The sequence below is a fragment of the Lepidothrix coronata genome, unplaced genomic scaffold (assembly GCF_001604755.1).
Source record: "Lepidothrix coronata isolate B3197 unplaced genomic scaffold, Lepidothrix_coronata-1.0 Scaffold52, whole genome shotgun sequence".
Classification (NCBI taxonomy): domain Eukaryota; kingdom Metazoa; phylum Chordata; class Aves; order Passeriformes; family Pipridae; genus Lepidothrix; species Lepidothrix coronata.
Window position 1 is genome coordinate 3725377 of NW_016690232.1, and position 25743 is coordinate 3751119.

Consider the following 25743-nt stretch of genomic DNA (forward strand, 5'->3'; position numbering starts at 1 on the left):
TAAAGAAGGGGCAGTCAATGTTTGTCCTTTAATGCACAGTTGGATATCTTCAAATGGGCATTTTGCTGCTGGCATCATTACTAATTCCTCGCAGACACCCTCCCACCCTGGATACCTTACCCCAAATCTGAGGAGCTGAGATCAGAGGGGAGCTCTAACCACAGGGTACAGCCCGGCGGCTATAAAGGCTCCTGACGAGCCCTGCTCAATACCTCCAGACATTAATTCACCGAGGGTTTTAATAAAGCAGTGCCCCTCTGTCCCTGTTTCCCAGGCCCCATTTGTCCTCCGGTGTCAGGCACGGTGCACATGACGCCGGGCTGGAGGGTGATGCGGCAGAACGTGACTGTCTGGGGGAGGTGGTATCAATCTTGTTGCGATGAAAGACTCTTTCTCTTTTCTCTCTCTTCCCCCCTCCTCTCCCTGTGCTAATTAAGCCCTCATCTTCATCTGAGTCATTGGCACCACGTCTCCCGGTCAGCCAGTGCAGGAGCTCAGGCGAGGCTCTGCAAGAGGAGAAGCGTGTCTCCAAGGGGGAAAGAAAGCCACCGCGCTGGAGTCTTCCTCCAGTGACTGAGGCACCAGTGTGAACTTCAGCTGGGTGTCCCCACCACCCTGACGCTGATTCCAATGAAGGACTGGTAACACCAGCATGCCCCAATGCACTGGGACAAGGATGCTGTAGGCAGAGACCTCAGTGACAAGGCCGGGGAAAGCATCTGGAAGGACTCACCGCCCTCCTCCTTTGGCACTGGGGAAACCACACACATCTTCCCAAGATCTTGCACTTTCAAGAGCCCCAGTCCACCTCCAGCCCCTTTCTTCAGAGCAATGGGAGAAGCGAGTGCAGGGATGAAGGAATGAAGCACAGGAATTCCGTGCATTCAGTGTTCATCACAGCCCTCCAGAGACACTCAGGCCACTCTGCTCTGCTCTAACACCACCACTGGCCATGGCATTAGTCTTCAAGGCACCATGTAGCCTTCAGCTCAAGCTTGGCTGGGCTTCAGCTCCCTGCTGAGATGCCTCTGTGTACCTGCCACCCATGCTAGGATTGCTTGCATTTGAAACAGGCCCCCGCCTAAAAATCACAGGCTTTCCCAGAGGTCCTTGTTATGGAGAATGGAAAACAGATGAGCTCCTTTCCTATAGGAGAATGAGACAAGGAAAAGCTGAGGCAGGGGCTTGGCAGGATCCCAACAGGACAGGCTGTCTGCAGTCCTGACCTCTATGTTCATTTGGGCACCCAGATCCCACGGAGGTGGAGGCAAAGGGGATTAGAGAGATTTTTTAAGGAGGTTTTGGAGGTTACATGTCCAGCACCACTAGCAGCCAGCAGCTCCAGGAGGGACACTTCTGAGGCAAAGGAGGGGATGGTCATGGACCCACACACTCAAGGACACACCACTGACACAGCGAGCTCAGGGAGGGTCCGAGCCACCCAGGCTCATGACAGCAGCCCCAGGAACAGCACTGCCCCCAGCAGCCTCCTGGCTGGTGCCAGCTTTGCTGGGATCCCCCACCCCAAAATAAAATTTCCCGGGGGACATCCCAACGCTCCCTACAAACCCAGGAGCTGGTGATGCCCAGTCAGGATGCAATGGCTCCAGACTGTCACCTGGTACATGCTCAGCCACTCTGACTGCCAAAAACTAAGTATCCCCACTGGAAGGCTCCTCAGGCGGATGCTCCAATGGCTGCTGTAATTCTCAGCCTAAATTTATTTGTGGTCATTTTATATACCACTCTATTCTTTTGCCAGCATTGGCCTTGGGCTGAAATAGCTCTTTTCCTTCCCATTTCCCATCCTGATCTATTTATAGACAGCAATCATGGCCATCTCCAGCCTCTGCTTTGCTAGCCAAAGCAAGGTTCTTCCAGTTCTCTCTTGCATGACTGGCTCTCCTGCCCTATTTACCAAGTAGCCCCTTCCCTCCTCCTGTCCAGGCTCAGTCCATCTTCCCTGGACACAGGAGATCTGAGTGATTCGATGGGTCCCACTCCATCCCTTCATGATGCTACAGAGATTTTGCCATCCCGCCTTCAATCCTCTCTCCTCCTCCACGGCACTGCTGCCCTGTGGTCACCTCATGGTCACCCTGATGTCACCCACACTCATCCTCTCCTCCTCCACACTGCTGCTTCCCAATCAGCAAGACCTAAGCTCCAAGGAGATATCTTTGCTGCTCCTCAACAAGCACATGGCTTTCCATTTCTCACTGCATCCCACATCTCTTCCTCCAGCCCTCAAATGCCTCCAGCCCAGAGTAGCAGTCTCCATCCCTCCACCTCCAGGAAGCCAGTCGATGCTGGAAGCAGGAAAGCCCATGACTCATCCCCAAGGACTCCACTGGTTGCTGACATCCTCTGTATCCCCTCAACACCACTCAGGATCATCCCAGTACTACCTGCTTTCCTGCTCCTCATCCCCTTCCCCTCTTCTCTGCTTCATTAACACTCTCCCATAGCAAAAGCTTTACTACAAAGAGCAGCTCTACAACATTTCCAGGTCTCCGATGCCAGGTTAGCCCGGAGTGACCTACCTTTGGCAAACCCATGATTCATTTTCCTCTCCTGCCTTCCAAATCTGTTCCGAAATGGCATGCGATCAAGGTCAGGCTTACAGTCCTATTCCTGCCTGCCTTACTTTTCTTCCCCTCCTCCCCCCACTTTTAAATATAGGCATCGCATTCGCTATTCTCCAGTCAGATGGTGCCTCCCCCAACTCGATGGAGTTGTTAAAAATACTTGTTACCAGACCTGCCATTTCATGTGCCAGCTCCCTCCAAGCATGGGGGGGAAGCCATCCCGAGGGCCTGGCTGATGGGTGCCATGGTCTCCATGTTTGGTTTTCCACATTGGCCACGCTCATGGACGTGTCCTCGTTCCCGCTATCCAGCCTTTTGTTGCTTTGTGTTGACCAAAAGCTGGGGTGAAATATCCATCCATGCCCAAATGTCCCCAGACATCATTTCACTGTGCCTTGCTTCCATCTGCAGAGGTGGGGAACCGCTCACTGCTCCTTTGAGCATCCTCCATGAGGTCTGTGTCAACATGACCTTTGGTGGCTCTCACAGCGTTTCCCAACTAATTTTAGCACCAAGAAGTAGTTGTCTTGACTGAGCAGCTCCTTTTCCCGTTCCTTTGGGGCATCATTTGCTCTTAGGCAGTGGTTTATCACCTTGGTCCACTGTGCCTTCCCACAGTTTTTTTTCCCCCTTTGCTGAAGGTACCAGGAAGTTGTCATGTGCAGAATTTAGGGTAGACACAAGGAGTTTAATCCCCAAATTACACCAGTGCTGTAACTCCTTTAATGAAGAAACTCCTGGTTCCTGCCCCAGCTCTCAGTGCAGCAGGCCAAGTCCCAACACTCATTCAAGCTCTTGGGGAAATGTAGGAGCTGCCCGATCTTTGCTGCTTCTTCCCTTCCCTTTAAGACAACCACCTTCCCATTATGCACCCCACAGCCTAAACCAGCACCTCTCAAACTCTCCCGTGGCCACCAGACCAAAAAACATTTCCTGCTGCCTCCAGGCACACCTCAGACACCAACACAACCAGCATGAGCTTGTCACAGCTTCTTCCCCAAGGGACCACACACCCAAGGGTGTTTCCCATACCAAGGCTTTGGTGGAGACTCCCAGCCTGAGCTGAACCACCACACTCACATCTTGGCACAACCAACTCTGCTGCCAGCAAAACCCTCTGAGCCTATAAATGACACCACCAGGGTGTGGGAGCAGGATCCTCACAAGAAAACAGAGCCAGTACAGTGGACCCCAACCCAGAGCAGGAACCCCCACCAACCTCTGCTTCTCAACCCCCCAAGCACCAGTTTATTCTTTAGGCAGCTCTTGTGTTGTTGTGGGTTTTTTGGTGTTTTTTTGTTGGTTTTTTTTTTCCAAAGGGCAGGAAAAGGCACAGGGAGCTGCAAAAGCAGGTCTCACTCAGGGGGCCAGAAATCTAAAGAAATCTAAATATATACTCAAGTCGAATGCAAAGCACAAGCGCGCAGCCCACACGTACCCTCCCTCGGGCTGCGGCGCATGGGAAACTTTAGGATTTCTTTGCTACAGGGGAAGGGGAGGGGAAAAAAAAAAACCCTCAATAAACCCCTCAGTCTCTCCTAGCTAAAAATAAACAGAGAGCATGTACTGTCTGCGCAGGGTGCCTTAGTGGCCACTCATTGCTCACCAGCGCAGGGAGGGGAACTGGGGACCGAGGGTCCGGGCACCCAGCTCATCTGGGGAGCAGCAGGACACGGGGAGCCACTGGGTTTCATTCACACAGGGATTATAGAATCCTAGAACATTCTGGGTTGGAAGGAACATTAAAGATCACTTAGTTCCAACCCCTCTGCCATGGGCAGGGACACCTTCCACTAGACCAGAGTGCCCAGAGCCCCATCCAACCTGGCCTTGAGCACTTCCAGGGACGGGGCAGCCACAGCTTCTCTGGGCAACCTGTACCAGTGTCTCACCACCCTCACAGGGAAGAATTTATAATGTAAATCTAATCTCTTTCAGTTTAAAGCCATTCCCCTTTGCCCTATCAAGATCCATCCTCATTGATTCTCCAGTGTCTCGTAACAGGGCTGGGCTCCCACTTGAGGCTTTCCTTAAGGGGCAGGGGAGTCTTCTGCCTTTTCCCAGCAGATGTGTCCTGGAGACCTCCACATCCAGCGTGACCAACACCAGCAGCACACCCCAATGCAATGCCCTGTACACAGTCAGGTCCCCTCTCAAAATCCATCTGCACTAGGAAAAAGCTTCTGTGTTTCTGTTCGAATCTGGACTGAAACGGCACATAATTAGACTGGGGTAATGCACATTCATTAATGTATGGACTGGCTGTGGTGTGCTTGGAAGATATGGCACCTACAGGGAGGTTGGAGGGAAGCTATGGGATCTCCAGCAGCATAGGTGGCAGCACCCTGTTCTTGTGGCTGTTCTCTGCCAGGGATTTCCTGCCCCACAGAGAGCTCCCATAGGGAACCAGAGTTCTGACTGCATTGCTGGGCAGGGATAGGGTGACCAAACTGTGGCTGGGCAGGATGGGTCTGTCAGTCCACACTGGTTGCAATCCTAGTGAGGGAGTTTGATGGGGAAAGCCAGGATCTCAAGGGGCTTTTTGCCTTGGGCAAACTGTGCCTGCCTTCACCAGCCTTTCTCAGGTGCTTGCAGAGTGAGACAGCGGGTGCGAAACCAACACAGCTTCCATGGTTTGTACTCCAAACCCTTGGCTCAGCAACTCCTGATGGTCTTTGTCTGGTGGTGACACTCAGCACGCCCCTGCCATGGCTGATGGCATCCCCTCAGCATCACCTCTGTAGCCCCCAACATGCTCCTCCCTGCAAATGACAGCTGCATCCAGCTGAGAAAGACATATAGGTCAGCAGCCACAGCCTCAAAATCTCCATAACCCAGCAAAAAGGGGAGAAAAATAACTAAAAAAATATCTTATAGCAGATTCCTTGGCCTAACCAGTTCCCTCCAGACCTTGACACCCACTGCTGCTCTCCCCAGTACAGTAACAGATCTCTTTCTTCCCTTTAATAGTGGTAATTTAATCTCCTGCATGCAGGGCCATGCTTCACTCCCCGCCAGCCCTGCCTGGGATCCATCAGCAACCCCGGCACTGGACAAGATCTGAATGGAAATGCTTTGCTTTTCCAAATCAGGTTAATGAGGAAATTGGTACATTTCCTCTGCAAGGCCAGGACTGACCCATGGCAGGACACATCCTGCGCTTGTAACAGCCCCGGGATGCTCTTGGATGCCCAGGGCAAGCAAGAGTCCTGGCAGAAGGGGACACAAAGATCAGCACGGCCCACATCATGTGGGCATGTTTTTGTTTGTGCATGTGCGGGGAAGGAGTGGGGAAACAGGAAAAAAAACCCACAACATATTTCATTTTTCCCTTTTCTAAATGGAATGCAAAAAATGCATTGCTCAAAGCATCACTGAAAATCAAGCGTTCAAAATATTTGAGATAGGCATGAAGACCAGTTTTGGTTCTGTTCTTACCAACCCACCAAGAAATTGCACCCAGATGCCCCAGCATTGATCTCCAAACCTTGTCTCCATGTGTGCCTCCTCCTCTGCCTCTCCCCACAGTCATCCCTCACTGTGATCCCTCACCTACCCCCACTTTTGCTCCCAGATCCCACCTTTCCCCTTGCCCAGACCCCTCCTGCACCTTCCCCAGCACCCTCCTAAGTGCCCCACAGGCAGGATGAATTTTTCCTGATGGAGCATTTGCAAAGCTTCACAGCCTTCATTAGACCCCTCTCTTAGCTAAGGCAGTGCCAGTGTTTCCAGTGCAGATCCACATGCCAGTGCCACTGCCCCTTCAGCTGGACTCAGACCCTGGATGCTGCAGCAGGCACGGCTTCCATGGGATCAGCTTTGGGGCTGTTTTCCCATGGGGCTTGGTTATTTCCAGCCTGGATCCCTGCTTTATTTTGGGCACATTTTAAGCCCAGAGAAGCAGCTCAGGCCTCATGATATGCTGTCCCAAAATATGATTTTCATAGTTGTATGACATTCTTAGATGCAGGAACATCCCCAACTCCAGCTGCAAGGCTTTGGGGCAACAGACCCATGCACAACCTCACTCATGGACCCCCATAACCCAATCCTGATGCACAGCAGCACATTGACCAAGAACCACGAAAACAGCTTTCCAACACCTCACCAACACAATTTCCAGCACCAAACCTGCTAATGGACTTACAAGTCCTGGGCTTTAAAAAGACGAGCAATGGGGGACCAGACAGCACTGAACCCCCTTCCACCTCCTATCCTTGAGCCTGGAGCTGCTGGGGAGTGCCAGAGCATCCATGCTGGAGCACTGGTGCTTCCACCAGCCCCTCAGCTCCTCCAGTGCTGCCAGGAGTGAGACTTTCCCGCGCGGGCAGGGAGCAGGGTGTGGGCAGGGAGCTTTTGATAGAACATGCCTGAAAGCTGGGATCCAGCAGACACAGTTTGTTTCTTGCTGTGTCATTTCAGCACATACACACACAGAGAGGGAAAAAGGGGATTAAAAAAAAAAAAAAAAAAAGGCAGGAACATTTGGCAAGCTGGCGAGGGTCTGGCTTTGCTGAGTGCGGAGAAAGAGTCGTTTTTTCCAAAGGGGGGAGAGGGGAGAGCAGGCTGGCTGCTGCACATGTGCCTGGCAGGGACGGGCTCCAGCACGGGCACCAACTGGAGCCATTTGGGGAGAAACAGCTCACTTTGTTAAGTTAGGAAGCGTTTGAACCTTCGAGGTGGAATTTGACATCTCCTCTCTTAACTCCTCTTTAATTTCACCATATTTAAAACACTCGGCGTTTAACATTTTGGAGGAAGGAGGAGGAAGGGGCTCTGTCCTGCGGTGCCACGAGTGTGGGGGACTTTTTGGCAGCCCCTGCTCCCCCCAGCACAGAGCCCATCCCGCTGTTCCCGCACGGCCGGGAGCCGCCAGGAATAGCTGCAGAGGCATTACGGGCTGTGCTCGCTGCCGAGCTGCTCAGAGCTCTGGGTGCTGATTAAATTTTCATACCTCCCCGACAGGATATTTTGTGTGCGCTGTGTTTTAATTTAAAACACATAAGAAGGGACTCCTGTTCCCTTTCCAACCGTTCCGGCTTGAGAGCCTGGCGTCCTCCCAGGGCACAGAGGGCTAAAAAGCCAAGTGGTTTCCCTCTTTTGCCATCCCTCCCACCTCCCCCGCTCTCCAGCCTCTCTTCCTCCTCCTCCTCCTTTCCCCAGAGATCATCTCTAGCCAGCACTGCTCCTTGCTGGGAGAACTGTTATCCATCACACTCCCAGAATCCACGGTACCCAAAGAGGCAGCAGGGCAGGCTCAGCCCCCAGCTCTGGGATCACTGCCCTACTGAGCTCCTCCCGTGCTCTGCGCCTCACCATGGTGTGAGGACAGGAGCTGTTTTGGGGATCTTTGCATCACAAGCCCTTGCTGCAGAAACCCTGCAACCCTTGGCACATGGTTGGTGCTGCTGCAGCTCCTGCCCTGGGACCAGGTATCCCAGGAAACAGATATCAATGTCCAGAGGAACTGCAGCAGTTCCTGGAAGCGCTGGGGCTCAGGTTTCCCAGCTCGTGTCAGGTGTGAGCAAACTCCAAAAAGAGGAAAATCCTCTCTGGAGAGGTCATTGATTTTGCTGCCTCCTTGCTGCTCCATGGAAAGGCAGGCAATGTCCTCACTCTGAAAGGCAAAAGGAGGAACCTACCCAGATCTGCATGATTCTCAGTTCCCACTCACACTGTTCACACAAAGGTGCTTCAGGGAGAGCAACTGAGTGCTGAGCAACCCAAGGGACAACTGTGACACCCCAGGAATTTGTGCCAACATGCAAATTTTGTACACACACACATGGAAAAATAACTGTTTTGCAACAGATTCCTCCTCTGGCCTCCTCCAGGGTCGACAAGGGCAAAGTCAAGCCCCGCTCTCCTTTCTGATCCATGTGCTCCAGCATGGCCAGTGAGATAATACACCTCTCCTTCCCAGGACCCCAAATCAGGGCTGCCTGAACAGTCTCTGTTTCAAAAAGGATGGATGTGTCACCACATTTGAAAACCAGGCTCCAGCAGATCTCAGAAGATCTTCAGTACTTAAAGGGGGCTTGTAGTGAAAATGAGGACAAATATTTTAGGAGGGCGTGTTGTGATAGGACAAGGGGTAGCAGTTTTAAATAGAAGGAGAGTCAATTTAAATTAGATATAAGGAAGGATTTTTATACAGTGAGAGTGATGAGGCCCTGGCACAGGTTGCCCAGAGAAGCTGTGGCTGCCCCTGGATCCCTGGAAGTGTCCAAGGCCAGGTTGGACGGGACTTGGAGCAGCCTGGTCTAGTGGATGGTGTCCCTGCCCATGGCAGGGGGTGGGAACGAGATGATCTTAAAAAGGACCCTTCCAACCCAAACCTCTCTGTGGTTCTGTGATCTCAGGTTTGGTCCTTCACAAACAAAACCAGCCTCGTGCCCACCAGCACAAAACCTCAACTTCTGCACGCAGCGAGATTCATCAAAACCCTTCTGCACCCCACTTACAGAGGAGATGCCAAACACTGGGATGTCCTCCCCTCACACCCTCCTGGCCCCAGCACCTCCAGCATGCTGTGAGCACATGGTGGTTGAGTCACACTTGCTGCAAACCCCCGTCCTTGCAGCAGCTCCCGTTTTACAGCCGCTCTTGCAGCGTCTCAGCTGCCGTCTCTGCACACACAGCTCACACTTCACACCTAACCAGCGCCTCTGCAGCCGCCTGGCTCTCTGCAGCAGCTGTTCAGCTCTGCATGGGGATAGGAGACCTACAGCTCTGCCCACCACCACTGCATTTTGGTAGGTGTTTTGGAAGCTGCCAAGGACTTGGTGTTCTTTCCTCCAGAAAACACTCTCCTCCTGCTGCAAAAGCTCCTGACACTCAGCCCTGGCATCTCCTAAGGCTCCCTGTACAGTTTTGCCCTCGTGCTTCCCTGTGGTCCCAATCCCTGGTGCCACAAGAGGAGGAGGAGTGCAAGCTGACAGCCAGATCCATGCAGGAAAACATGCAACAGGAATCATAGAATTACAGAACTGTTTAGTTTGCAGAGGTCCTTTAAGATCATTCAGTCCAGCCATTAACCCAGCATTCTGTGTTCACCATTAAACCACGTCCTCGAATCCCTTTCAAATCCCTTCAGAGATGGTGACTCCACCACTTCCCTGGGCAGTCTGCTCCAATGCTTGACAACATTTTTGGAGAAGGAATTTTTCCTGATACACAATCTAGATCTCCCCCTGGTGCAACTTGAAACCATTTCTTCTCATCCTGTCACCTGTTACCCAGCAGAAGAGCCGTACCCCCAGCTGGCTACACCCCCCTATCAGGGAGTTGTAGAGAGTGAGAAGGTCCCCCTGAGCCTTCTTTTCTCCAGACTGAGCTGCCCCTGCAAAGCCCCATCAGCTGCTCCTTATCTGACTTGTGCTCCAGACCTGCTCTAGGAGGGGCAGGGAGCCCTGGGTTCCCTGGCTGCATGTCTCCATGTTGGCATTGCTCCCACAGCTATAAACACCAGCTTTCTCCTCACACTTGTGTTGCCAGTTGTCCAAACACTAAATCCCAGCCAGGGGCTGTGGTGCCCAGAACTGGTGTGAGTGGAGAGCACAGAGCAGTGCTCTGGGCAAAGGAGCACACGAGCCTGGCAGGGCTGTCCCCTCTCCCTGCAGAGCCCACCTGCCCAGAGCCCCAGCACACCAGTGTTTTTCTTCCCATCTCAGTTCCTGGCAGCGTGGGGGGAAAAGGAGAGTGGCAGATCCCATCAAGCCAGGCTCCTCCTCGCTACCTGCAAGCACAGCAGCTGAGCAATTTCAAACGGGAAGGCAAATAAACAATTGCAGTGAATAAATACAGCCTCCCGAGCTGGCGTTCTGGAGGAAATATTGATTTCAAACTCCTGTCCAGTTTGCTTTCTGGGACCTTGGGAGCTGGGCTGGGCTTCCAAAGCCACCAGCATCACCATGTGCCTGTGATGTGTCAGGCCAGTCCCATGGCACACAGTGGCAGCCCCTCACCAGCCCCACCACCCCCACAGAATCACCATTTAATGACAAAACTGCAACCCAGCCCCTGCCCCATGCCAGCACGGCTGCAGAGGCGGAGAATTAGGACAGTGAGCCTCTTTGCCAGCACTGTATTTCCCTCTGGTCCCTACAGAAATCAGGTTTGGTCTCAAGCCAGCCCAGGGAAGGGGCATATGCTCCAGTATAAGAAGAAAAGCAAAATATTCCTTAGCCCATTTCAGACCACAGAGGCAGCTACAAAGCCAAAACTCCCCTCTAAAAGAAATCAGTGTCCACCAGGCTCCTGGGGACAGGAGCTGGGAAAGCTATAACACCCCCTCAATCTGAGGCTTTTTCTTCTATTTTTAACCCATACTGTGATTTCTACCTTCATAGAGGCAAGGCTGATGAAAAGAAGGCAAAAAGCAAACACATAGATGAAACAACACACGTGGAAAGTACCATGGGGCTGATTAGCTTTTCGTGATGCTGCCTACAAATTCCGGGAGCTACGCTCCTAGAGCCGGTAAAATTGTGGAAAAATGGATCTTAAAATCATGATACAGTTACACAGGGGAATATTATAGTAAGCAATTTCTTTGAGAGGTTGCTAAAGTGGTTTTCCTGCCATCTCCCTCTCCCCTGCAGTGTTAATCTGCAAGGACACAGCCTCCCGTTGCTTTACCCCAGTGGGAGAGCAGAGTCCCCCACCAAGTCCCCCAGACCTGGGGCATGTGCTGGGCAAGGTCCACGCTGGTTAGCAGCAGGAGCCCCCTCTGGTTCGCTCCAAGTGATGAAGTTGTTGGCAGAGTACTCCTGTGTTTCCCAGCCCTCTTCCTGCATCCCCCCAGGGACCATATCTCCCCACGGGCCTCTCTCATTTTTTATTTAAAAAAAAAAAAAAAAAAAGGCAGAAATCCATTTTTCTTTCTCCAAGCAGCAAAAGGACAGAGCACCCATAACCTCTGCACTCTGAGAGACAGCCTGTGTCCCTGGGGAGGGCAGGAGGTACTGCCCAGTAGTGCCAGAAACATCATCCCTTGCCACCCCCCAAAGTGAATCAGCAGCATTTTACCATACCAAGGCCCAAATCCTCATTCAATTATAAGCCAAGGAAGGTCCCTGATCCTTTCCATTATAGGTCAGTAATAGCTGGTTCTTTGCAGAGGAGCGGGAAAGGGAGGCACCTTATTTATGGTCCCAGCCATCGGCAACACGGTGACAGAGCACGTTTGCCCAGCATTGCAACTGGTGCCGGGAAGGTTACTTGGATACCAGGGCTGTGGCTGCCCCAGGGGCTCTAGAGACACCCCAATTTATCAGCTGTGCTGGTAAACAGGGGGATTCTGTAGGGTAGGTCCTGTGGAGCATAGTTTTCAGTGCTCCCAGCAGCATCTCCCATCCTTACCCTCCAGTAAGACCCAGCTGATGAATCAGTAAATCTCAGACACTGAACTGATCAGTTCCAGCCTTCCCAGCAAAGACATCCCAAGCAACAGGAGACCAGACTTACTCAAACAAACCCTTGAAGTGGATCAGACCACAAATTGCCTGTCTGTGTAGTTCACCATCTCCTCACACACCGCCACTGGGGCTCTCGCACAGGGAGCGCTGCTGCTAATTGCTGCAGGCACCAAAGGATGAGAAGGAGACACGGGGAGCCCTGATGAGAGCCGTTGTGCAGAGAGACAGTCATTAACACAAGAACAAGGTGCAGGGAAGGTTGCTGGCACCAGCCACAGGCAGGCACGGGCTGTGTATGGCAGAGGGAGCAGGCAGCAGCTGCCCAGGGCACTGGAAAATCACCTTCCCTGCTCCACTCCATTATGCCTGGGCAATAGGTGCTGTAGTTAAGTCTCTAATCCCATTGACACACCAGAAGCAGACAAGAAATCGACTTTTTTTGGTCTGAACACTCAGGTGGTTCAATCCTGCTTAATTCCCCCACTGAAGCAGCGGGATTCCGACACCACCATCTCCTTTAGGAAGAAGAAAACCAAATCCTCATGGTAAGGTCAAGCCTTTGCCATAAACTCTCTCTTTCCTACTCCAGTCTAGGTTTCACAATCCATCTCTCCACACACACCATCCTGCAACCCCAGAAGTACCCTGGGATGGACTGAGCGGGAGGAAGGGACCCAACACCGGCAGCCTGGTACCTTGGCCTACCTTGGGGTTAAAAAGCAGCCTTTCCATCAATGACAGAGCCACCACTGAGCCACGTTTCCCCATCACATGCCATCCAATTTGCCTCCCGCAGAGCAATGCCACTCTACAAAACTCCGGGCGTTATGGGAACCAGGGTATAAAAACATTCCCGGTGCAATGACGCCAAAATTGATGCTGAAATTAGGCTGGGAACAGAACAGGCACGGTTGCTTCAAGCCCACAAACTCAAACATACTTATATGGCCAGTCGCCCACAACGATGTTGCACTTTGTGATTGCTTGCAGCTTTTCTTTCTGCTTCCAGCTTTGCCCTCAAGTCACTCTCTGGGCACCCCAAGAGTTTGGCCATCAGCAACTTCAAGCAGCTGCAAACCACAGTAACCCAGCCCAGACATTCCCTGCTCCATCGGCACAAATATCAAAGATCCCAACTCCCTGCCGGACACTGAAATGTCCTGGACCCCCCAGGGCAGGGGGTCCAAGCCTAGCTCCAGGGCTTTCCCAGGCCACCATGGGGATGCAGGCACATCTGCTGCCTGGTGTACAGGGAGAGCACATATGCAGTGCCCAGAAAACATGTCCCCTCTCATGGAGCTGCCCTGGGGAGCACAGGAGGAGTAAGATGGAAGGAAGGATGCCTCCCCAGGGACAGCCCTCAAGCAGGAGGATTGTTGCAGCCCAAGCTCACATTGCTCTCTGCAATGGGCAGCACTACCCAGAGTTGGGGACCAATCCCTTAGAGCTCCCTTTGTCTGGAGGAATGTAACACATGCCTCTATCCACCATCTCCTGTCCAAATGGGAAGGACCAACTCCATTCCCATCACAAAGGAAACTCAGGATCTTACAAGTTTCCAGCACACAGAAATGCTGCCTCCAGCTCCCCCACCCCTATGCCCAGCTGCCCAAAGAGACCCCAGAGCAACTCTACTCACATTGTACAGGACTGTGGTCCACCCTTCCATGGTGATGCACTGGAAGACGGTCAACACAGCAAAGAGGATGTTGTCGAACTGCGTGATCCCGTCGTTGGGACCGATCCACTCCCGGCACTCATAGCCTGGGGGGCAACCCTGCACCCCACATGGATGGGGAGGGTCCAGCTCCTCTAGTTCACCTGAGAGCACACAGCGGGGAGGCAAAGGAGGCAGAGGTAAGGGAGAGGAAGCAGACAGCTCTTCCCAGCTTTTTACCACCCAAAGGACGCAAAGTGGGTGCAGAGCCCTTCTCCTCACCTGAATTGTTTGTGTAGCAGGCTCGGTGCAGCTTCCCACTGTAGAACTCCAGGCCAATGATGGCAAACATGAGGATAGCAAAAAAGAGCAGCAAGCCAATCTGGAGAAGAGGCACCATGGCCTTCATGATGGATTTCAAGACAATCTGCAAGCCTGGGAGAGGAAAGAAAGGCACAGCTCAAAACAGTGATGCAAACCCACTACCTGAAGCACATCTGTGTCATATTTGGCAAGAGGAGGACAGGGAGCAGAGAGGAAGGACAGTCATCCTCAGAGAGATGCAAGAAGCTAGCAGAGCCTGGAGGATCCCTTTAGGCAGGAGGACCATGGACAAAAGCACCATCCCAAGGGAAGGAGGGCCAGGCCACAGAGGAAGGCTCCAGGAGGGGTTGTTTTTGGAGCTGGTCCCCACTCTAGTGTCCTAGCTGTCTTTGTCCCACCTGAACTTGGTGGGACATGACTAGTGCAGCTCCATCCCCCTCACTGCCCACAAGGCACAGATCCAGCACACTGTCCTGCTGGTGCCCAGGGCAGGAGGGATGGGAAGACTGGAGCGAACAGTAGCCTAGTTTCTTTATTTATCCCCATGTCAACAGATGAAATCTTGCAACAAAAAAAAAAAAAAAAAAAAAAGTAATCTCCCCCGAATAAACCCCAGTCCTGAAAGGATCCACCCACTGCCTTCTGGCCAGGGAAGCAGAGCTGCCAGCAGGCTCCACCAAGCCCAGCCTTGTGCCAGTACAGGGAGGGCTGGGCAGGGGGCAATGCCACCTGGGGACACCAAATGCTGCCACCCTAGAGTTCCCACTACATCAGGAGGTTTGTCCCCTCTTCCTTGATTTCACCCCTCTCCCTCTGAAGGACATCAGGGACAGATGCAGACACCCTCAGAGGAGGACCAGGAGCATCCAACTTACTGGGAATGCCCGAGACGAGCTTCAGAGGCCTGAGCACGCGCACGGCCCGCAGCGTCCGCAGGTCCACGTGGGTGTTGAAGTGTGTCCCAGCAGTGGCGAGGATGCTGTGGGCAGACAGGGAGAGAGCAGAGTTATCCCAGGCAACGCCCTCGGCCACCTCAGTGCCAAAAGCCACATTCTCATGCCAGGCTGGGTGAAGACACAGGGAAGACTGTGCCCCTGGGCAGGTACAGAGATTCAACACCCCCCAAAGGCCCGCACATCAGTCAGCCCCATTTGATGCTGGCACCAAAGCTCATGGGCCACTGTGATCACCCAAAGTGACCCAGGGGCCCCCTCAGCCCCAGCAGTCCCCCACTGATGCCCCCTATATGCCAGGATGGCTGGGGGCAGCCCCACATCACCCGTGCTGTACAACTGCACTCAGGGGTCTCAACACTGCCGACATCGAGCTCGTCCTGGCTGCGAGGGGTTAACCTCCCTTCCAGGCAGGTGGCACGTGGAGCAGAGATGGGGCCCTAGAAATGTGGGTCACTCCCCTGATGGTCACCCATGTTCCCCTGGCAGCACCTCCAGCCGTTAGCTGCTCTGGCTTTTTCCACACATGGAGCTTCCTTAGAGTCCCACCTCTGGGATTGCCGAAAAGGAGCCGAGAACCTCATGTACATTCAAAAATCTACAGTAATGAAAGCTTGATGACCTTGGAAGGCAACCGGCAAGCACCCGAAGAACTCCAGAGATTTTCTTTTAAAACAAAGATTTTTTTTTCAAGCCCATCTCCAGAAAACAAATTGGGGCAGGAGGGGGGTGGTACATACTGAGTCTGGCAGTGGAAATACTCAGGGCCCCTGCACCTGCTCTTGGAACTGGAAAGCTGTGCCTTAGGGGTACTAGCAGAACCCTCTCCCATCCAAGCTTGGTCTCCAGGTGCTGGGTGAGGAGGAGGAGGAGGGAAGATGCAGTAGAGCAGCAGGAGATGGGAGAGGAGGGGATGGGGAGGAGAACGGGACAGAGGGAGGCAGCAACCTCAGGGTTGTTTGCAGCAATCCAAAAACCCAGGGAAATTGGGTCATTGTTCCACTAATTCATCTAATTACAGGCCAGAGCAGCTCTCTGGCGCGCTGAGCAATTAGCACTCTTTCTCTCCCCCTCTCCCCGAGGTACGGCAGGTACCAACCTGTCCCTCCAGAAAGGCAGCTGGGTTTCCTAGGATACCCTGGCAGCAGAAACGCTCTCACATCTGCAAACCAGGTTGTTTCAGCTCCTTTTCCCAGTCTCATCTTCCTCCCTGCCCCAGCACAAAGGGTCAGCTGCAAAGCCTGGCCTCAGCAGCAGGCTGAGGGTGCATCACCCACAACTCCCTGTGTATCACACCGCTCGTCCCATACATATACAGGGATCTTTTACCCTTCATGGCACTTTCTCTTTCCCCCGAGCCCTTTCAACACAATCTCCCTGCCCCAGCCCATGACCAGCCACCCCTACCCACAGGGCTGATGGGAGAGCAGAAAAGGGACTTAATTAAGTCAGAAGCACCCAGGGGGCTGGGGAGAGCTGCACTGTTAAATTGGTTGTAAGATCAAAATCAATAAGTATGATAAAGCACGGCCACTCAGCAGCACGAGGGAAAGAGAAGAGCACCGGCACTTTTATCCCTTTCACACAACCTGCCAGTGAGAGCAGGGTAACCCAGCACTCCTCAAAATGCCAGCGTAGAGGACACGCTGTGCCAACGTCATGCTGGAGACCTCGAGACCCTTCTTCAGCTTTTGCTCCCCACGTCCCAACACCTGGTGTGCCACCAAACCTCCCAAAGGGGCATGTGCAGCCCCTGCTCTGACTCCAGCCAGGACTGAGCATCTCCAGGAGGCCAGGGATGCCCCTGGGCTGGACGCAGGCTCCAGCCCTTCTCCTGAGGGCTTGCCAATGCAAGCCCAGCTGGAAAGCTCCTGGCAGCAGAGCAGGATGGGGATCGACAGCTCTCTCCTCTCACCACAGATCAGCGTGAGCCGTGGTCCTACCCAGCTGGATGGAGCGATGGAGGTGGAGCCATCACCTCTCCCAGCTCCACCAGCACACATCCCCTCCCCAGGGCCAGAGCAGCACCTGGGAGCGCCCTGGCTGCAAAGTCCTCCGCTAACCCAGATTTGTTTGAAGGGCTCCGGAGCCGTCGCGCTCCAGGCAAAGTTCAGGCGATTCCAGGGCACTACTTCCCAGCGCTCTAAATTAGCTGCTAAGAATGGGACTCCTCTGTGGCAAGGTGACATGCTCCTTGTCCTCGCTGGGGGACGAGGGACATCACGAGCTGTTTCGGAAGGAGGTTTGGACAGATCACCAGAGCAAGGCAGTTGCACTCAGACCTGTCTCCTGACCGATGACAAAAGCAGGACCCAGCACAACGAAATAGGTGCCTGCACATCCTTCTGCAGGCACAGCCACGGCTCACAATGACAGCGGATGGCACTGGGAGCACACACTGCTGGACCTGCTCCCAGCAAACCCCGCCATCCCAGAGCCTCCCAGCAGGGTCTCAGCAGCCCTGGCACCACCTTTTGACCTATTAAAGAAGCTGGAAAAAGCTAATCAAGCTTCCAGGCACACAAGCCTGGCTGCTGACTGCTTTTCCCAAGCCCTTCCACAGCTCTAAGTAACAGACACAACCTTTCCCCAATAACCAGCCTTTGCTGGCACACACAGACACCACTATCACATTACTGCTAATAATAAATACAACATTCAGAACACACCTTGCTGCTTCGGACTTCAGCATTGCACCACCTGTCAATTATTATTAACCCTTATTATTAACCCTCTAATAACACCTACTGTTAATTTTTTTTAAACTGTATCACCCAATTAAGGTTTGTTATAGCTCCCGAGGATGCACAGCCCAGAGGTGGGATCGGGCTGTGACAGACCTTTATGCTGATACAGGGTGGCAGCTCCGGTATCTGTAGAACAATTTAAACCCTTTTTGATCACTTACAATATCCACGTCTGATGTGCTAATAATTATTCTTTATTTTTAGGCAAGGACCCAAACTAAAATTACATCTCACCATCCAAGTTATTTGAAAAAAGCTGCCAGATTTAGGCTAAAAAAATCCCAATGATCTCATACTTTTCATCATATGTACCGGAGGAAAAAAAGAAGGGGAGAAAAAAAAAAGTGAAGGCGTTTTTATAGGTCACCCAGGCAAAGGGGTTAGTTTTACTTCTTTGGAGAAAAAGGGGAAGAGAGACTTCAGGTGGAGAAAAGAGCAGAGAGGAGCTTTTGGAGGGATGCAAATGAGAGAAGAGGCAGGATGGGAAATATATGCTAATCCCCCCAAAGTATAATTGAATAGTGAGCAATCATCGGCAGACAAAAACACTCTTTCAGGGGAGGAAAAAAAAATAATAATCCGATGCTTTGTGTTTGCAAGCAGGATGATTATTTTATTTTATTTATTTTCGAGGCTCCCACTGGGGCTGACACACCTGCAGGCTTTGGGGCCAGCTGCTGGCACAGCCACGCTCAGCCCTCGGCACCGCTCCAGCTCCCAGCAGCTGAGCAGAACACACGCCCTCGCCTCCAGCAGAAGACCTGCACCTATGGATTTCTTCACCCAGGGGTGCAAGAAAAGGTAAAAAGAAAGAATACTCGTGTTTTAAACGACTCCCTGGTCTTCAGGACTGCGCAGAATAAACCACGAGTGAAGCTCGATGACCCTACCTACACAAAGTCATCACTGAACTCAGGCACTGTCCCACAGTACAGCACCCATTGTGCCTCCTCTGCCTGTGCCAGGGGATGTTCACTGCTGGGCTCCCATCCCCACCAGCCCAGCCCAGCCCACCAGCAGCCCTCAGGTATAGCACACACAGCTCAGGGGATGCTGAAAAGGGCTTCACACCGGGGATCCCAAGCAAAGGCTGAACACCCAAATGATCAGATTGGCCCTCGATTCATCCCCCCACCCCAAACTGAGTATCCCTCAACCATCTCCCTCAGGGACCACTGCTGAGGCACACACAGACAAGCTGTCCCAGCAAAGGGTGTGCAGGGTGGAGAGGGGGATCGGTTGAGGCAGACTAATCTCAGCCCAAAATCTGGGGCAGGGAGGGTGCTGGCTGGCTGGCTGACGTGCAAATTAATATTTATAATTAAGTGGAAAGGCCCCTGAAGGCTTGCACTGCCACCTGACTCTACAGGGGAGACTACTTCATAATTAATACACTGGTCAAACAGCTCACAGAAAGTAAATTACCTGATGAATTTACCCCATTCTTGCCCTGTTCTGAGGGTGAATCAATCCCTCCCCTCTCTGCAGACAGCACCATACATAGCAGGATGTTCTCAACACTCTTGGGTCCAAACCTGGCTCAAGGCAGGGCCAGTGGGATCAGGTCACCCACCCTGAGGATGCTCCAGCAGAGTGCAGTGACTGCTTTGGGGATACCAAGGGATGGGGATACCAAGGGACAGGGACACCAAGTCCAAGTCCTGCCCTCAGCACAGTTCAGAGCAACGTCAAAGCCTCCATCACCTCAGCCTGCTCTTTCTGGGTTTCGGGGCCATGACACAAGTGGATTGCCCTGGTGCCAAGCTGCTGCTCCCACCCTTCCCAGCAGCTTTGAGGGCCCTTAACTGGACACCAGCAACTCCCTGCAAGGTGTGACAAGGCTGAATGACAAAATCTGCCTTCACCAGCCTTTGATGTGGGGGATGAAATAATTCCTCAAGGCCACCTCTCCCTGGAACAGCCCTCAGGATTTGGTGCATGAGGGAATATCCTGCTCTGGACCCTGAGAGCTGCCTCCGGTCCCTGCATTGCTTCTTGGCGGATATAGGATTTGGCAGGGAGAGATGATGCTGGTAAAACTGCATTTGCACACACAGGACCTGGTGGAAACTTAAAGTCATTGACAGGAGGCAGGAGAGCCCGTCCTGCAAGAGAAATATAGTACAGACAAGCTTGTACCACAGCAGGACCTTTCTGAACTCATGCCAAGGGAGAGGCCCAAGATCCCAGGGACATGCAGGGGTGCAGGGACATGCACCTGGGTGATCTCACGTCCCCACATGAAGATGTGGGGGAAATAACCCACTGTCCTTTCCCTCAAGCAGGCTTCTACCCTCCAACTCGACTCCCAGAGCGAGGTCCATGGCAGCACAAAGAAACAGGGACTTTGCCCAAGGCTTTATCCCCACAGGAAGAACAGGAGCTTCACCTCAGACCAGGATGTCCGGGGGCAGAAGGGGATCACACGGGGTGGAGGGGTGCCTATGAGGGGAGGCAATGCCCCCGGGGACCAGCAGCCACGTGGGAGGGACTGACTTACTCTGCGGCTGCAGGAAACCAACCGCCGGGGAAGAGGAGCCGGGAAGGATGGAGCAAAGCACGTGAGTGGCACACGGGATGGATCCTGCACTGGGGGAAGGCAGGATGCCTGTCTCCCCCAAAGCCAGAGCCATAGTTATGACTGCCCATGGGTCCCCCCACCAACCATCTCAGCAGTATGAAGCCTTTTCCCTCATCACCCACCCTCTCCCCCTCAGCGAGCTGGGGAAACGTTGCAGCCCTTTGTAGAGGTGCTGGTGTCGGGCACGTCCCACCACCGTGGCATATGGCACATGAAACATTCACAAAGCTGGGAAATCAATTATTCATCCAAATGAAAGACAAAACACCTTACTAATTGTCCTGGAAGGAAAGAGCCGGGGAAGGGGTGGGAGATGGGGCAGGCATCATTCATGACAGGAAACAAAGTAAAGAGAAGAAAAAAAGTCCTGTCTGGTGTGATCAAAGCATTGCTCAGCTTTCGGACCCCGGGGTTGTCTCTTTACTACAGGACAACACTCCTTGCAATGGTTGAGGCTCCAGCGGGATAACCACATCGGGATGCTGCCCTTGTACTCTGATTTAGTGCTTCTTCTCCAAGCCTCATATCCACTCCCCCAAGCTTCCTTGCCTAGAATTGCACTATATTCCCTTGGTTAGGAAAACACAGGTGTGGGTGCTGGGGGAAGAGCCTGTTCCTAGCCCAGGTGTGGCAAGTTTGTGCTCTCACACATGCTTGGTATGCAAGGCACGCTGCTGGGGGCCAGCACCCCAAACCATGAGGGGATGCAGCATATGAATATTCCCAGACAGATCTGCTGCCAGCCCCTGTTCCCCCTCCAATTCTGGAACTCCAAGATCAAGAAGATCACCTGAACACACAGAATTTGCACAAGGTGTACTAAATACCAGGAGGCAAAGCATCCCTGCCTCTGCCATGGAGGAGGATCAGGAGGAAGTGTGAAAAGGAACTTTCCAGGACAGTCATCCCAAAATTCAGACAGCACCACAAGGAGCAAAAGTGCCCTCCTCATCCCTGGGCTCACACTGCAGCCCTGCAGCATGGCAGGAAGCAACCTCCTCGGAAAGAAACGCTCTGCCCTGCTTCACACCAGCCACATCAGGAAATCAGGGCACAGGTATGTGCAGGATTGCCCTGGAAGGTCAGAGGGAGGGGCCTGGCTCACGGCTGCCACTTGGCTTTGCAGGGAGAGGACACTGGTCTTTGGGACAGGACTTGGAAGAGCCAAGCTTTCCTCCTCCAGCACAGCTGGTGCCCATCCGGTTGGCTCCGGGCTTGCTAAGGGCATGGCAAGCACCGCCAGCAATCTTTCAGTCCTGCCCTTCCTTGGCCACTCTCCACCCCACAAAATCCTTTAATGGAAACCACCATGCCCAAGGGCTTCACAAAAGGCACCCAGGTGCAGCAGCTGTTATTAAACCCTCTGAAAAACCCTGACACCAGCTCTTCCTTTTAGTGACCCCAGTATATTTATTCTGGTTTTACAGCAGCTGCTTCCCCGGCTCCCGAGCAGCACAACTTCACAAGGGCCCTTTGATTCCCATTTTGCTTTTTTTCCCCATTGTTAGCAGTGTTCCCCCACTCCTTCACCGCTCACATGTTATTGTATTACTGCTATAAAAAAAGCCAATGGTGTGATGATGCTCAGGCACTGGAGTGTGTGAAGCACACACCCACCTGGATATTTGCAGAGGGAGTTTAACCCTTCTTATTCCACGAGCACCTTCAAATACAGTGTAGCACAAAGCAGGCAACTGCAGGGTCCTTGTTCTCTCTTCCTAATGGCACCCAGGGAGCAGGGAGCTAATGCTCCAGTTCCTGATGGCTGAAGCTCCTTCAACCTCACCCTCTCAGGACCACCAATTAAGAGGTCACCAACCTCCCACTGCCCTTTCTGACCCATTTTCTCCTTTTTTGGTCCTGGTCACACTGCATCAAGTAGGTCACAAGTCCAGCTTCAGCAGCTGGCCAGCTCTGGTCCATGCACAAAGGTGAGCATCCCCAGTCCCCAGGGGAAACACAGATGTTCCCCACCCTGTCTCTGCCTCAGAACGAGTAAAGGTATTTTATGCACGCTTTCAGATAAAATTATTTTTAGCTGGGGGAGAACAGGCTGTTTTTTCAGGCAGCAATGAAGATTTGGAAACCACAGGTTATAAACAGAGCAGGTTTACAAATGTGACTATTAGTTCCCCGGTGGAAGCATTAGCATCAGGGAGCTTTAGGTGGGCGTTGATTTCCACTGAGATGAAAAAAACTGGATTTATTGACACAAGAAGCAAACACAGGTTGAACCCTAGTCAGTGCCATCCATTCCTGCAGAGGGTCCCAGGAGGCTGCTCGCAGGAGAAGCCCCTCATTAGGCTAATTTACACCAGGGAGAGCATGCAGAAAATCCCACTTCTCATGGAAATCCTAATGTGGTGTCTGGGACCATGATGCCACCTACACTAAGGACCTCTCCCATCAGATATATGGCAAAAAATAAGTCCAGAAAGGAAGAGTAATATCCTGCATCACATTTGGAGGGACAAAGGCCAGAGAGCATGATGCTGGGTCCCTTTGGTATGGATCCTGGGGTGGTTTCTGCTCACACAGATATCCTCTCTGGTCCATCAGCCTCCCAAATGGGTCAGCACATCCCGAGGCAAGCGGGCAACCCTACACCTCTGATGCTCACAACATCCCCTCCACCACACCACTGCCTCTTGGTAAGCGGCAAGAACATCCCCAAGAAGTACTTCCCACAAATCTCTGTCCAGACACTCGCATATTCATCAAGTGGAAAGTTTTAGTCCGCAGAGCCGATCCCGAACCCGCCGGTCGCCCGCACACGTCCCTCGTGCAGGCTTCACCACCCGCCTTACGCAACCGACACAGAACCAACCGCCAAGTGCAAATCTTCTCCCACAAGCTGTTTGCAAGTCATTTGCCAGCCAAGGATTATTTGCTGCAGAAATTTGCCAATAATTCAGCAGATCAAACAGGCAAGAGTTTCTTGCAAGGGAGGTGCAACCATGGCACCAAGGAACAGCAGCTTTGTCGGCACCACACAGCAAAAGCAAGAGCTGAACAGCACAGAGGAGCCCAGTGACCTGGTCCAGCTGATCCCAGTGACCCCATCCTCCCCAAAACCAGTCCAGGATGAAAATCTGTGTGTTGCCTCCTCCACCCATCACAGCACTGATTTTGCCCTGAAAGATCAGTGAGGCCATGCCAGCAGGCACCAGCACTGATGGAATGAAGCCAGTAGATAACCAGGGGTTTCTTGGGAAGGGTTTCCACTCCGCTGGAGGAAACATCAGGACACAAGGCAGGTGATGGTGGTGAAGCAGATGCTGGAGGGCTCTGCCCCAAAACCAGCAGTGCCAGGAGGACCCAGGTACCTCCTGTCAGGGCAGCCGACACGGAGCTCACAGCCCTTCATGGACAATTGATTCCCTGGCACGGGGCCCGGGCCGGCGCGCCACTGAAAGGAGCTGGCGAGGCTTTTGCGAGTAATTGCCGAGCGCTGACTCAGCACCGGCTCGGTTACAGTCAGCTCACCCCGAGCAGCGGGGAGGGCGGGGACGGGTCCACAGCAAACTCCCCCCTCCCAGCCCAGTGCTTCCCCTTGGCCCACGCCCCAAAGGATGCCCGGGCCGGGAGACGGCCAAAGGGCATTTCCCATCCACCCGCCCGCTTCCTGCGCGCTCAGCCCTGCACCGCGGCTGCATGGTGAGGCTGAGAGCCCCTCTTGTTGCTACCAGGGGTGACGCGTGTCCCGTGCTGTCCCCAGAGGTGTGACCAGCGATTTGAGCAACTTTTCCCAGCCCAGGAGCCGCAGAGTCCTTCCCAGGAGTCACTCGGCAGGGGCAGGAGAGCAGCAGCTTCCTGTGCGACTGCACCACCCGCAGGTAGCCGGTTTGCTGCCCCCACCAGAGGCATCACCCCACCACCAGCACACCCTGCCTTCTCAGGCAGACATGGTCCCACACCTCAGCGAGGCCATCCAGGTCCCGACTGGACAAAGGGAGTCAAAATGTCCCAGACCACGTTCTCCTCAAGACTCCTCTCAAGCACAGTCTCAACCTGCACCTCTCCACCATGGACAAGCAGCACCCATCACCACACCCCTGGCAGCACCAGGCTCAGCATCCAAATTTCCTCCTCTGAACACCCAAAAGGGAGTCACATCCCATGTGGTACCACCACCTTGCAAGCCAAGAGACAGGACTGTGCAGCAAACAGCTCTGTAGAGACTCCAGGCATCTCACCTGGCTCCTGTGCCTCAGTTTCCCCCACAACCCTGCCACTGGCTCTGCACCCAACAAAGCCTGCGAAGTGCTCAGAGACCCACACAAACCATCTGTTTGTACACATCAAACCAGCTCCTCTGAACGTGACGTTTCCATCAGCATGCAAAAAGAAATAGGCACAACCCCAGCACCGCTTCCCTGGAGCCCCTCAGTAGCTGCAGGCACCCACCTGCCCTGCACACAGCGAGGGGAGTCACCTCGGGAGGCTTTTGCTCAAGCCATTGCCACTGTCAGCTAACACAAGCCCAAATGCCCCTGCTCATTTCTGTCACCAACACAGCCCATCACACTGCAAGCAGGACTCAAATCTGGGCCATGTCCCCAGCAGGTGACACCACCAGTGACACACGAGCAGCACCCGTGAAGCTCTGTGTGCTGCCACCCCCAGCATCACTGCTGCATGCTGGCATGCTGAGCAGGCATCACCTGGGAACATGACCCCACCCAGACCTCATTCCCAAGCCCCCAGCACCAGGCCAACCCTAGAAAGTGCTTCAAAAGGCAAAAGGACAAGAGATTTTCCTCCTCCCCACACAGTGTCTGAACAAAACCTCTCCCAGAACACATCCAGTTGCTTATCAGGCCATTCTCCTCATCTTCACCTCACCCCGTGCCCAGATGGGTCACAGATGTCAGGACACCGAGGAAAGCGAGACATGGTGCCCTCAGAGCCAGCCATCCTAGCCTGATGGGGACCCTTGTCCCACCCTTAGCTACCCACACAGCAAATCCAACACAGGAGCCTCCAGCACAAGGAATCGTCCTCCCCTTCTTCCAAGCTGGGATGAAGAACCACCACAAACAACAGCAAACCAGGGCCTTGCCCCACATCCTGCAGTTCATGTCCCCACCAGGACGAGCCCCCATGCCCAGCTGCCCAACCAACCCCCCAACCCCACCGCACTCACCCGCTGAGGACCACGATGAAGTCCATGACATTCCAGCCGTTGCGCAGGTACGAGCCCTTGTGGAAAACGAACCCCAGAGCCACGATCTTAATCCCAGCCTCAAAGCAGAATATCCCAATGAAGTAAGGCTCCGTCTTCTCCTGCCAGAGGGAAGTCAGTGATGCAGTGAGAGGGGGGGACTGAGCAAACACAGCACCAGATGTTTCACATTGGCCCAACTCATGTCCCATCCCACTTTCCCCAGCCCCATCCTCTCCTCTGGGAGCTTTTCCAGCCCTTCCTCAGCCACATCAACTTTGGGGAAAAAAGATGGTGGCTATAAGCCACC

General features: G+C 53.3%; 1 protein-coding gene across 8 annotated transcripts in view; it reads right to left on the reverse strand.

Moving 5' to 3' along the window:
- Nucleotides 1-25743, reverse strand: part of CACNA1E (calcium voltage-gated channel subunit alpha1 E) — a 107829-nt gene that overhangs the window by 55700 nt on the left and 26386 nt on the right. For all 8 annotated transcript variants that reach the window (XM_017815852.1, XM_017815859.1, XM_017815855.1 and 5 more), the window contains exons 4-7: nucleotides 25416-25555; nucleotides 14864-14967; nucleotides 13947-14099; nucleotides 13647-13828 (exon numbers count right to left, since the gene is read on the reverse strand). In XM_017815852.1, the coding sequence (XP_017671341.1) occupies nucleotides 13647-13828; nucleotides 13947-14099; nucleotides 14864-14967; nucleotides 25416-25555 (579 nt within the window). The remainder of the gene's footprint in view (nucleotides 1-13646; nucleotides 13829-13946; nucleotides 14100-14863; nucleotides 14968-25415; nucleotides 25556-25743) is intronic.